Raw genomic sequence first — 15,403 nt, forward strand, 5'->3', positions numbered from 1 at the left:
TATATATTACATATATGTATCACTCTATTGTTTATATTAGACATAGAATGTGATATTTCTGTTATAATGTTGGCCGAAGCCTTATAATAATTTTTGTTTTGTTTGGAATTTTGTTTTACGGAATTCTAAAATTATTTTTTGTTTTTTTGTATTGAAATTTTTACGTCTGTTACCAGATTGTTATTATAATAGAATAGTATTTTAATACTATTATTATGTATCTGGCCCTGTTATTGGCGTAAGCAGTTGGGCTATAAATAAATAAATTAATTAATTAAAAAAATGTTTATGTCAAAATGCACTAGACTCTTGATTTAATAAATCAAGTCTAAAAAATTTTTTTAAATTTTTTTAATCGAAAAAATTCCTATTATTACTGTTATTATAGATTCCTAATGAAAAAAATGAAATATTAAAATGATAAGGTGTTAAAATAACAAAAACTAGAAAAAATTCTTTAAAGATATACTTTTTTCAAGCACATTTGAATCCTTTAAATAAAGTAAACAGACTGCTCTAGCTGCTGTGCCAAGTATAAAATATTAATGTATACATATTAGATATATGAAATTCAAGATGACGTATATTTGTTTTGAGTATGATGAAAGTTATAATTGGAATTTGTGATGCAAGAGTACAGTTGTTATTGACATAAATGTATACAAACAAGACATTAAATATTAAACTAACGCAAAGTGACTCATATAATAATTAATATTGCAGATTCAATAGCTTACCCGCTGGGTGCATGCACGAAATTACCCGTGGACCTGATTATGTCACGTAAAAGAGCCTCGATAGATGTACGATTAACCGACGAGCATGGAACAACTGGCTTACTGAGTCGTGGTAACACTTCGCCCCGGGACTTTCGAAAGTCATCCTCGTCTAACTTTCGAAATATGTCCTTTGACAGGGCGAGTGGCTGCGAGCGCCGTCCCGATCGGCCATTACGAAAATCTAGTCTCGATTTTAGAAAAAGTCCAGATTTTCGGAGATTCGATATTAGGTTTGTTTCAAATAATATTTACTTATTGGTTAAAATATACAGAAAAAAAATTCCAGTTAAATTTATGATGGTAACATCGTAATTTTTCCTATTGATCAATGTGTGGTGAACTGTACCTTTAAAATCATAATTTTTACGATGTAGCATTGTACATTTTATTTAAGAAATAACACTTCAGACAAATAATGCAAAGTCTTAAGCTCTTTAGTGTAAATTATGATGTTTACATCGTAAAATTTAAGCATTTGATGTAACAAAAATTTTAAATAAAAGTATAAATTACTAATTGCTCGGACGAGTATTGGACTTGATCACGAGACTTTTCGATTGCGAATCGTCCGACGCCTTGGACCACTCGGCCACAGAAAGATTCACAAATGTATACAGTATTAAGATCCATATAAACGATATAAACAAACAGTCATGAATCACAAGAACGCCTCATACGATGGACATAGTTACTATTTAAAAATTACGATGTACCCAAGTCGAAATCTAAGGCATACTTTAAACCTAAATAAGCATTGAAAACCTACATTCAATTTTAGGGTCCCTCAGACAGCCTGGGACTAACAGAGGGTAGATTTCAAAAATTCCAAGGCTAGTAAAAAATTGTTGCAAGTGATCCAGCGATTTTATCAGTAGATTAATGACATCTAGGAGTGGAATAGGACCTAGAAGCAGTCTGGGACGAATAGAGAGTCTATTCAAAAAATTATGAGTTCATTCGTTTCAGAATATATGTCTTTGTAGGTCTAATCCATGCCTTTTTAAGTTTAAGTAGGTTCAATTCAAGCCTTTTTAAGTCTAAGTAAGTTCAATTCAAGCCTTTGTAAGTCTAAGTAAGTTCAATTCAAGCCTTTGTAACTCTAAGTAGATTCAATTCAAGCCTTTGTAAGTCTAGGTTTTGGTTCATTTCAAGCTTTTACAACAATAATGTCCTAAAAAGTCTAATATCGGTTTTCAATACTCATTTAGGTTAGAAGTATAACTTAGATTTCGACCTGGGATAACATCGTAATTTTTATTAGGTAGATTTTTTTAAAAATCTAGGTATTGTATTTGTCCTCATGGTCGATTTTTCAAGGAATTTTGTCACAACCTATCATAATTAGTTGAGTAGAGTTCAAAAATACCATTCGTTGAAAAATTTATATATGTATGTATATATATATATATATATATATATATATATATATATATATATATATATATATATATATATATATATATATATATATATATATATATATATATATATATATATATATATATATATATATATATATATATATATATATATATATATATATATATATATATGTAATAGAACCAAGTTTTGAGAACACGATTGCGCCTAGAATCCTTATCGGATCCTAATGAAATTTTTTACACTTATTCTATGAGCGATTACCACGGTTAAGTTCGAAGATGGGCTAAATCGTTCGATTAGTTTAGAAGATATGGCTGTTTCAAATTCCCACGATTTTTCAAAAAAAAAAAATTTTATCCACTTTCAAGTTCATATAACTTTAAAACTAAAACTCATAGATAATCTCCGTAAAAAGTATTTGAAAGCTTGTCTAATAAGCTTTAATTTATGACCTTAAACTTGATGTTTTGACCATTTCTTCAAATAATTTGATAGCCTTGAAAATTTTAATGGAATCAAAAAATGTTGAAAATATGGTTTTCATTCAACATCATTTATGCATTTCCCATTATAATCAAATTTCGTCAGTTGTATTTTATTGTGCACAAAATAACCTGTAAATTTCACAGCTATTTTATATTTTAAAAGTATTTCTTTTATTACTTATGATGGATCAAATGTACCTCTACTCCCTATGATTATCACTGGTCTTGTCATTACGATAGCACCTACAGTTCTTATCGGATCTTAATGAAATTTTCCACACTTATTCTATAGGCGATTATCTTGATCAAGTTCAAAGATGGGCTGAATCGTTCAAATAGTTGTGAAGTTATGGCTGTTTGAAATTTCCACGAGTTTTCGAAAAAATCAGTTTTTATTCACTGTTGAAGTTCATATAACATTAAAACTAAAACTGATAGACAATTCCAGTAAAAAGTATTTAAAAGCTTTTCTAATAAGCTTTAATTAAAGACCTTAAACAATGTTTTGACCATTTCTTCCAATAATTTGATAGCCTTAAAAATTTTAATGGAATCAAAAAATGTTGAAAATATGGTTTTCATTTCACATAACTTATGCATTTCCCATTATAATACAATTTTGTCAGTTGTATTATAGTGTGAACAAAATAACCTGTAAATTTCACTGCTATTTTATATTTTAAAAGTATTTTTTTTATTATTTATGCTGTTTCAATCGTACCTGTACGTCCTATAATTATAACTGATCTTGCCGTCGTAATAGTAATTACAATTATGATCTCATACTAATTAAAATTTCTATACTTTGTTTACGTGAAGGTTAGTTTAGTACATTACCTATATAATGTTTTGTCAAATCAACTATCTGAAGTTCTCTATCGAAAATAGTCGTTGTCTTTTTTTACTCTCACTCTTAGAAAACGAGCCTAATTTCATATCATGACTATACACTAACATGTATCACAAGATATGTATGTATGAAACTTTTTATATAGATTAATTGGAAAATCTACCTTCCATTTCGGCTGCCGAATGGCCTTTTTTTATTACTTAGATCGTATTATAACAGAGATAGCACTGTAATATTTATTCTATTAAAAAGTAAATAGAAAGATAAATATAGTTTTTAAATTGTAATTTTTTTCTGTTCTTTTTGCGATGTTAACATTGTAATTTATAATTCAAAAAGTCTTTGTTAAAATTACGATGTAAAATAGTACAAAATGTAACCTATATACATAGTGAATTTTAAAATGAAACATATGAAAATTAATACTAATGAAAGTATAATCCACGATTACGATTTTTACACTTTAAATTTTACTCGAATTTTCTTTCCGTGTAAACACTTAGTTTTTTATTTTTTGAATTAGTAACCCTATCCAAAAATTCCCATAGAATCCACTCAAATTCGACAAAAACCGCATAGAATCCTATAGACTGTATTGGTTTCTATGCGGTTTTTGTTGCATTTGAGTGGATTCTGTGGGAATTTTTGGATAGGGAATTATCATTAATAATTGTTTTCTTTTTTTTTCCAAGACATTTTATCGAAGAACTTGATCAACGAGAAAGATCGAATACAACAGACAGTATTCGACAGCGACAAAAATTATATCATTCAAGATCCGATGATAATAGACGTACGTCATTCGATCGAAATCGCCGTGATTCACAAATCAGCCGTCATTCATTAAATGTACCTATTGTCGTTGAAGGCTGTAGTCCAGAATACGAGCTCAAGTATTATGACACGAATTCTCTTGATAAAGACGAAATAGGTTCAACTGTTTCCGACGACAGTCATGGTACTGATGTCAAAGAAAATCAAGTAAGTGTCACCGTCTCCATTGAAGAGTATCCTAATGACGTTGATATGCCATTTACCCTCGTCGAGGAACCCGAGTTAGAAAATAATGCAGCAGAAAATAATAATAATAATAATAACAATAAAAATAATGATAATAATAATAGTAATAGTAATAATAAAATCGCAAATATTTTTAATGAAGACGATGATACCATAAAATTCATCGATAGAAGTTGTGAAGATGACAATGAAATTGTCCTTGATGTTGAAGAGTAAATAAATAATTGATTAATTTTTTATAACAAAAAAAAAACTCAATTAATTATGAAATTAAGTATTTTAATAATTTTTCTAATTATAAATTTTATAACAACTTGAAATTTAATTTTAATATTTGATAATAGTGAACAGTATCAACGGTTTAGCCCTTGGGGCCTTTGGCGTGGCAGAAAATTGACTTTCACTTTTGTGACCCCTGACGATTTAACATTAAGGGTTTATTTTGCAATATACCCGAAATCGTATGAGTAAACGTATCGTATACAGTAAAAAATATTGTGTATCTGTGTTAAAAACGGTCCGTATTCAATTTTTTGTGTTGATTATTTTGTGTCGAATCAACACAATTTTCTGTGTTACTTTCAAATTTTTAATCGATCTACTATTCAACACTTTAAAAGTGTTACCTAGTACAAAATCGATATTATCAACATTTATTAAGTGTTACTTTAAAATTAACACATAAAAAATGTTGAAGCGACAGTTGAATTGTGTTAAAAAAAAAACTTTCTTCTATTCACGCGGGAAGCGCCATTAAGCATCAGTTTTGCTTGGTTAGTTATTATTTTTGTGACATTGATTTTATTTATTTTCAATTAGACATAAAAAAAATAAAGTTGACAAAGTTCATGATTCGCATAGTAAAAAAAAAAAAAATTATTTAAAAATTGCATCTGTGGCTTTTTTACTTTTCTACGTGCGCACATTTTTATTTTTCATTTTTATTTCGTAATTGATTTGTTGATAAAAAAATTCAAAAATTGTTAACTGTCTGCTAACTTTAGGATCTTGTTTACTATCACAAAATAGTTAAATGTTAAATAATAATTATTGACACTTTTTATAACGTAAAAATAATTCATGGTACAAAAATAAAATGTAAAAGTTAACATTTTTTTTGTGTCGCCATTAACATTTAAAAAGTGTTGAAGTTACTTTTCATATTACTCGAATTGTGTGTTGAAATTTCAACACAAACAGTCTGTGTTGAAAAATAACACAAATATTGTATGGACCGTTTCTAACATACAGATTGTGTTGATTTTAACACAATATTTTTTACTGTGCAGCATTAACTTTTATCATGCCACTTGTTAACTCGTTAACGATTTATACATTTTGTCTGAGTATATTGCAAAGAGCGTTAGGAATATTGTATAAAGAAACAAGCAATAAAAATTACTTGCGAGAGGCATAATATACTAGTGACACCTACCGCAGAGTAGCTAATTAGCCTCTCGAAACTCGTTTTACTCTTATAAAATACAACTTTTAATATACAGTAACTAGCAAATCGAGATAGTGCTCTGCGGACTTTTTAAACAAAAAATTCATAGCTAAAAAAATAACACGTTTTAGCAGTGGTAGCGTGTTTCACAAAATTAACCGATTTTGGCTGCACGGATAGCACTTTGATCGATGTAGAAAAAAGTTAATCTGACATCTACGATTTCGGGATAATTGAATTTTTAAATAACTGCACTGAAAAAAATAATTTCGTCATCGTAACGAATAACGGGACAATGAAAAAACGTATTATTATAACAAAATCGAATTACTTACAGTAACAAATAAGTTTGACGAAATAAAAAAAAATTCAGTTTGTTTCTGCAAAGAGAATTTTTGTATTAGCAAGTAACCTTCGTTGCAACAACAAATAATATTTTTTTACTGAAACAAATGATGCTTTGTTACCATAATAAATAATAACGAAAAAATATTTCTTTTATTAATTTTGAAGTGATTGTTTCGCCTAACAAAATTTTAAGATGTCTTTAAGCGATAAAAAAAAACATTCAATTTCTTTTAATAAATAAAACGAAAAAAAATTGTTAAAAGAAAATCTTTATCGCCAATTATTTTAGAATGACTTTTTTGCTCCGGATAATCGTATTGCCGATAATTTCCTGTAAACTCACTATTTAACCTCTTTGTACATATCATGAAACCCGTTTACTGTAATTTAGAAAAAATTCATTTTTTTACTCCAACAAACCAATTTTTTTTTTGGTAGAGCAGATAGAAAATCTATATTACGACTGAAAATATTACCTGATAGTTTGGAAAAATTATATTGGTTATAACAAATTAACCTTGTTATTAATCTCGCCTCGCTCGTGCGAGATAGATGCATGTATAGTCGTCCCAACGAAAGCTCAGAATTTTTTCCCCATCACAGTTTCTTCCCCCACCCTTTGAATGTTGATTTTGGTGACTTTGGCACTTGCGCTCATTTAATGGTGCATGCGCTCATTCTGATATTCTAGTGGTGAGGTAAGAAACTGGTGGGAAAAAAATCCTAAGCTTTCGTTGGGACGACGATACTCGTCCTCGTTGATAATGTAACATAACCTTAGACGAGTGTTAACATAACAAGTATACCGGATTTCTCGTTTTTATCATACGTGTCGAACAATATTTTTTATAACGATAATAGTAGTTTATGCTGCATGTGGACTAAAGAGTGAATAATTTGACAATCATCTTGTCGCGACATGACTCTAATCCTTAACGGCCACACGGGGTAACTAGTTACCCCAGGCTCAGAAAAAGTATAATTAGAGATCAAAAACCTTCGTCATTGATACAAGTAACGACATTTGCCCGTGGTAGACAAGTGTGAGATATGACTCCATTACACAGAAAGCCGAAAAACTAGTCACAAATATAACCAGTTTTTAGAACGTCATCTATAAATTAACCGATAAAAATCATTATAAATGTTAAAGAACTCTTCAACAAACATGAAACAATCGGTTAGAAGTCTTAAAACACCCATATATCTTGTACAACTAAGTTTTTCAGCGTGTGGTAATGAGTTACCCCATGTGACCGCTGTGGCCTGACTGAGGTGTGGCCGCTAAGGATTAAAGCGAATGGCGTGGTCAGGATTGTCATGTTCGCTTTTTAGTCCACCTGTAGGATACATTATTTTTTGCAAATCCTGCTATGAAAGTTCAATTTTCGAGAAGTAAAAAATTAAAATTCTATTTTAAATCAAATTTTTCAAGGTTATTAAGCTATTTATCATATACAATACATATCACATGAGCGACAAAAAGTAATGCGTTGTCGCAACGTGTGGTGGCGTTTTACTCGCTTCAAGACAATCACATTGTTAGTTACAAAGAGCAAAATTAAATAATGTCACTGGTCGTGACATCTTATTACTACGTTAGTGTAGTAAAGTTAAAACTGTAAAGTTATAGCCTATTTGGCGCACAAGTGCGGTTAAGTAAAATGTATAGGCAAGGCTGTATATATTTGGCGCTTCCGACACGATTTACAGCGTTCGGAAATTGAACTTTCAAAGCAGGTGTTGCAAAAAATATATATTTAAAACCAAATTCCATAAATATTCCTACTTTTTATTGTTCGATATTATATTTTCTTTCATTTCTTAACTATATTTGTGCCAGATAATTATGAAACTTGAATAGAATAATATGTGTCAAGCTTAACGCAATGTGTATTAAAATAATTGGTTACAATCAAGTAAATTTATGGCAGAAATTTTTTAATAAAAAAAATTAAATATGTTTTTTCGTTTATTTTCTTGAAAGATTCTTATCGCTGCAATAAAAAATTGAGAAAGAGAGAGAGAGAGAAAGGAGTTTTATAATAATATTGTCAACGAGCTTGTACAAAGGAGTCGTAGAATTAAAAACTAAATATTTAATAAATATATCGGTTATTATTTGATAATAATTATACTGATTAAATTGTCAATTTGAATAAAAAATTGTTAGTTAAAGCTGAAAACATTGTTAATAGTAAATAAGTTAAAGCCATTGATAAATAAATGTCTTCACTTCTCAATGCCTTCTAATGTGAAAAAAAAAAATTTATCAACGTTACTTATCTATTGTAAGACTTTCATGAATTGCGGTTTAGTAATATGACAATCACTAACCATCAATTATTTATCATAAAAATAATATTCATGTACTTTTCAAGTTTAAGGAGACCGCTAGTTTTGAAACAATCGTAGCTGTCATATTCGAAATCTTGTTACGAAATATACTATTAAAACTTTTCTTTTTTTTGAGGAAAATGGATTGACTTGACATGAACGTTTTTTTAGTAAGAAAAATTTTATTAAAAAATAAATAAATGTTGTATATCTCGAGCACGAAAGCCTTGAGTGCTACTGTCGTTTAACAATTTTTCGTTGTTATATTTACGTTTAAGCATTTATCATTTTTCATGTTTGTTTACCCGATATTTTTTAAAAACTAGTTCACGATGAAAAATGAGGATAAAACGTCTAATAATGTTTTATTATGCTGTCAACGAAATTTGAAATAGGCAAATAAGTCTCTACAAAATTGTGATGCTACATCAAGAACTATTTCACAGTTCTTGAAACATATCGATGAGTTTTAATAAAAATTACTTTTGCCCGCGGTAATAATTAAAGTGTAGCATAACAGTTTTTGGGAGACTCATTTGCCTGTTTTGAGTTTGGTCGACAGCATAATAAAAATTAGTTAACTTTTTATCCTCATTTGTTTCCGTGTTGGTAAAAACTGCCGATAAAAAGTCGATTGCAAATAAAGTGGTTGAAAAAAACAATCCAATCAACGCATAAGGCGCCTCAACTAAAGAGCAAAATACAATTATAGGTTAGCGTTCTAACACGTTTTTATGATATCATGCACATGTTTCGTCAATAAAGAAAAAAAAAATACAGTAGAAAACATTTACTAATATATTTAGATAGTAATGCAATTATACACGGAACGAATTTTTTGATGAAAATTACTTTGCAATTTCGAGTAATCCTGAGCCATTCCAAAAAATTAGTATTTTTTATTTCAACTTTTAATATTTTCCGTTGAAATATTCATATCACCAGACTCTAATATAGTATAAAATATTATCTTACTCTACTAGTGAGTAATTTTTTAACAGCAGATAAAGTGGTATAATTATATGATTTTCCACTCTGTTGGGATCCCGTATTTAATCGGTTAATGTGAATATTTTATCTGAATTTACCAATTTTTATTCTACGTGTATTAATTTTTACTCCCCAATATACCATTTCTTTAAACTTATTGATGTTATGATGAAAAATTACTTGCACTTCGAATAAAATTTCGAATCTATTGAAGTATTTATTTCTCTAAACTGCAGAGTCATAATTCAGTAGTCTTCGTTAATCTTCGGTTAATATCGGCTTCGATTAAATGTCTTTTATTTTCTTCGCGACAACTTACATGTTACGCACACAAACGTATGCTTAGAAAAGAAAGACGTTCTCTTTATCTCTCTATAACTTAATATTTATTTTAAAATTTAAACAAATTTTTCATCTTTTTTTTTTCAACACAATACGAGTAATGTTTTTTTTTCTTTTTTAGACATTTATTTTGTCATATTCTAATGCAATTGTAATTTTTGTTTTAATTCAATTTAAATTTTATAAAATGAATAATCAACTTTTTATCATAACCTACGAGTAACAATTGAATTAGAGAGAATTTATTTTGACAGCCACTAGGGGTAATTTTTACTCGTAATTGTAAGTAAAAATTAATCTGACTGATTTTTACTCACTGAAAAAGTAAAATTTCGTAATTCAAAAGTAAAAAGTCGTAATGGCCCAAGATTACTCGATTTAGAGTAATTTTTAGATTAAACGACATGGCAATATTTATACAAAAATTATTTCTGTGTACACAGCTTTTGAAATAAAATTTTGAAAAACTCCTTAATTTTTAGCGTTTTTTCCTTCTTTTCCTATTATGTTTTCTACTTAGATTATTTCTAAAGGATTTTTATAAAAGGGCTCTCTAGTCGTGACCTTAAAGTTCATACTAACAAACCGCTCATACGAATGCTGTTACCAATAAACTTTTTTTCTACCAGAAGAAAATTGAGTATATTTAATAGCCTACAGGCTATGATAAGAGTATATCTTATAAAAGTATAAAATATTACAAACTTGCGGTCTCCTTGAATAAAAAAAATTTTTTTTTGCTTGTATTAAAAAATATTTTTAGACTTAAAAAGCGATGCTCAAATTACGATACGCTGACAATACATTTATTACTCTAAGTTATTAATATATTATGTTTTTTAAAATGTAATTATTATTGTGATGTAATTGAAGGGAATAATTTTACGAAGCAAGTATGATTTTCTATTAATTGTAAGTATTATTTTTTTAAAAAGAAAAATATCGTTCATGTGATTTATTAAATTATTGTCTATAACTACGAATTAAATTTTACCTTGACATTTTTTTTGTACTCGAGGCCTATACTATAAAAGAAAAAAGTCTTTGTACTTTTGATAATTATAAATAAATCCATTTTTTAAATTGAGAGCATCGATAAAAATATTTTGTTGGCTTAAAAATTGCTTTCCGGATTTTCAGGGTGTTTTTATTAGAAATCATAGTTAATGTTTGTTTTTAATTATTTTATAAATACTATGTAAACATGTCAATCTCGTGGCCTCTATTGTATAATAAATAACTAAACTTATAAAAATGAATGAAAAAAAAAATAATAGTACAATCACTCCGACAAATGTTAACATGTAATGTAATATGTCTTAGTGATTAATAATTTATTGATGTAAATATATTTTTATACCCTCTGTGAAAAAATAAAACAAAAAAGTTGAATAAAATTATAACGTAACGTTGACAAAATATGTATCTTTACAAATAAATCAAGTTTCGATTAGAGGTGTGCGAATATGTAAATCAAATTTACGAATTGTTTCCCATAACAATCTTGTTCAAGGCTTGAGCAAGCCTGGTCTCAAGTTCGATAGACGTTAGTGTCCTTTCCTACCTATGTGTCTTGCTGCAGATACTTGTGGCTAGAGATGCGGAACGACCGTCATTTTTATTTTTGTCAGGAAACGGTAATAAGACCGTCACATAATTTTAAAAAAATTCTGTAATGCTGGAATGACCGTCACGTTTCAAACGGTCACAAATTTCGTCATTTGCATCTATATAGACGTTTTTGACAGAATTTTTTAATAAAGCATTTTTCGAGAATTGATCTTTATAGGCGTTTGTGACGAAAATTTTCAATTATAATTTATTCTCAAATAAAAACTATTAAAGAAATCGATCATTGTATTGCCGAAATTTACCAAAATATTTTAGTTTTAGCTTGTACAGGTTATCATTTTAAAGTCGAATAAAAATAGTTTTTTCATGTACCATTTTAAAATTCTCTCTTAAAATAACTTTCAATAGATTTCATATAGCTTCATATTTAAGATTAATAACGTTATCTTTTGACTGCTAAAAAAATAATTAAATAATATTTCTAGCGGTTAAGTAGTTACAGACCTGAAATTAAAAAAAAAAAAAAACAAGTTATGAAATAAAATTTATAGATAAATATTCATAAAAAAATTATTTAACATACTTATATTACTCCAAATTCACTCGCAATAACAAACTGTTATTTTGCTTTAAGTGTTAGAAATTTACTAGATGGCAGCATTTTCGCTTGCTTGGTCCGGCATTTAACAAACGGTCATGTGACCAAAAACAAGCCTTACACAAGGAATTCGGGCCAGATTATAACTCAATTCTGAAGGAAGACTATAGTTTAAAATATTTGCGCATGGCTTGCTCAAGATCTGCTCAAGGCTCAAAATTTACCTTGAGCCTTGAGCAGATCATGAGCAAGCCATGCGTAAGTACCTGCCGTAAGTTACTGGTGCAGGAAATGCGCCAGAAACTTTTCAACTGCACCATATCTAAGATATCTTTAATATTCTTGTGTATAATGCCTTGAGCAAGTCATGCATTCGTCTTGATGACGATTTCTTGCTACAAGATCTTGCGCAAGACCCATACGTAGAAAAATACACAAGTGACGAGGGGTTTTGCTCAAAGCGAACCCTATTCGCACACCCTTACTATCAATTGATTAATATCAAAGCCTAGTACGTAAAAAATAAAATACTTCACATAACTTACTGGGTTAGCTGAAAAAAAAAAAAAAAATAAATGAATACACATATTTATATGTATATAAATATAAATATACTTCTAGTCTTTTTTCATGATGAATTGTTGACTTCTTTGTAATATAATATGACTATTAAATTTGTACTATACACTGTTGTACGTATATATATGATATATATATAATGAAAAATTAACATTAATGGTAATGATAATCATAATTATTATTGTGTGCTCACGGCAATAAAAATATATATAATTTAAGCTGTTGCTATTGATCAAGTTACTGTTAATAAATTTATTAACGATTAATGTGAATTAGATTAATAAAAAAAATTAATGAGAGATCTGCGAAAAATGGACTATCTAAGAATTTTTTCAAGTTATATGAAGAAATCAATCAAATTTTGCTACATTCGATCATAAGTTAATTGTAGCAAGTCGTTACCGTAAATTTGTAGGAAGGGAACGGTAATCTACCGTGAAATTGCGGCTAATCTACGGTATTTCACTGTAAAGTGAATCATTGCACTGTAAAAACTGTAAAAATAAAAAAACATAGGTAAAAATGCCGTAAATTACGGCAAATTGCCGCATTTTTACCGCAACTCACTGTAAAATACCGTAAATTACAGTCTATTACTGTAAATTGCGGTGAATGAAAGTAAGCTCCGGCAAATTTGACGTAGATGTACCGTAATTTACAGTAAATTACGGCAAAATGCTGTAAATTACCGTAATTCGGATTCGTCACGGAAAGTAAAATTTACTCCAAAGGGGAATTTATTGTGATATCAAAACTCCGAATCGGAGTGAATGCTGATTGAAACAATATTCAGATATCCAGAAATTACTCCGTATGCAGATTCATTTTTTGTAAAAACTCTGGAACTTTGAGTGACGGAGTGAATTCAGATTCAAATAATATCAGTAATTACTTTAAATTCACTCCCGATTTTCGCTAGTCATAAAAACAAAAATCGATGAAAAAATGTTCACTTTTATAATTTAGATGTCCATCTTTCCTAGATCTCTCTTAATGTTAATCAACAAAAAAAAAATGCAATCATTAAAAAAAAAATCAGCAATAACTAATATCGCATAAATTAATAGATAATAAGAATTTTTTTTTAACACTGATGTAAATTGTGTAAAAATAAATGTTTAGATTGTAATAAATATGATATAAAAATACGTAATTGATATAAATATACTACTATAATAATCTAAATACGTAATTACTGCATAATTAAGCAACAAAAAACATAAATAAACTGTGATGTATAACGTTCGCAATCGCTATTGATATTGAAAAAAAATTAATTTGTGTAAAATAAACCTTTGCTTTTTTTTTGTTAAGTAAAAAAAAAAAAAATAATCAACCCATTATTTTAATTATGCAAATTAAATCATCGACAACAGTCAATATCTTCTGATGAACTAATTTTAATTAAATTGCATTTAATTTTTAAAAAAATTTTATCAATTGTATAAAATAATAATTAAAAAAAATAACGAACTTTTAGTATGCAATTCTATAGTTTGTTGCGCGATTCCTAAAAAATTGTAATTATAAACAAAAAATGTATACAAATTAGCTCATTGTTGGCATATCAATAAACAAATTAAAAAATTAAATGAGATCATTTTTTTATATCCAATTTTCTAGATAAGTAATTAGTGAGTTATGTAAAATAGGTATTAAATTTTTCTAAGTAAGGTAAAGGGCCCTGTTTCTGACACTTTAAGAGTAAAGGTTGACCCTATTCAAAAATTCCCATAGAATCCACTCAAATGCCCCGGGAAAAAATGCTCAGATATGATCATGTATGAATACTCAGATCTGATCAGATCCGAAAAATGGCCCTGCATGACCATACCTGCTCATACATGATCATGCAGGGCCATTTTTTGGAACTGATTCTGCATGATCATATATAAACATGTATGATCGTATATGAACATGTATTATCGTATATAATATTGTAACGAATGTGAAACTGATCTTTTAAATATTTGAATAGCTAGAAAACAAATGCCTTCTTTTCTTGTTTTATAGATGCGCGACTAAAGTCAGTCAGTCTTATATTGACAGTTTAACAGCAAACATTGTAACACAATTTTTTCTAAGACATAAACAATTCAAATTATGTTGTAAAATATTATTATAAATATTCACGTAAAGAAACAAATTATTACCATTATTGAAAATTATGATTGACTTTGAGGTTCTACAACTGTGACATACCTATACAATTTAGCCTAGTTATTGACACTCACATTTTGATAAGAAAATGCTATTTAATATAATACATCAATATTTGAAACTAAATTACAGTTAATTATTAACCTGTCCATATATTTTTTATTATATTTTTATAGTTACATGGTGGTAAGATAACATATTCAATTTTGAACCGCTCTACCGTAAACTGATTACGCCATAACTGAAAAATGGCTCCCACAGCTACTGCCGGTTTAAAAATTTTTTTTATGACGATATTTTATTTCTTTATTTTTGTTATTACTATTAATTAGGTACAGGATAAGTTTTTCAAATTAACAACAAATTTAGTTATCTATTCAAGTCAATTTTTTTTTTTAAATTTGAAATAAAGTTGAAAGTGTCAGAATCTGAAATAGCGTCGATAACTGGTCCCTTTACCTTAATTGAGATGATGATAAATAAATAATTAATAATAATAAAATAGTTTTGAAA

The 15,403-nt window shown here is 28.3% G+C and overlaps 1 protein-coding gene across 1 annotated transcript in view; it reads left to right on the top strand.

Annotated features, from left to right (window-relative positions):
• LOC130666786 (uncharacterized) overlaps window positions 1-5,411 on the top strand; it is a 41,405-nt gene extending 35,994 nt beyond the window's left edge. Inside the window, exons 6-7 of the mRNA XM_057468051.1 lie at window positions 724-1,009; window positions 4,190-5,411. Of these exons, the coding sequence (XP_057324034.1) occupies window positions 724-1,009; window positions 4,190-4,733 (830 nt within the window). The 3' untranslated portion in view covers window positions 4,734-5,411. The remainder of the gene's footprint in view (window positions 1-723; window positions 1,010-4,189) is intronic.
• Window positions 5,412-15,403: the final 9,992 nt, after the last annotated feature.

The sequence above is a fragment of the Microplitis mediator genome, chromosome 4 (assembly GCF_029852145.1).
Source record: "Microplitis mediator isolate UGA2020A chromosome 4, iyMicMedi2.1, whole genome shotgun sequence".
Taxonomy (NCBI): Eukaryota; Metazoa; Arthropoda; class Insecta; order Hymenoptera; family Braconidae; genus Microplitis; species Microplitis mediator.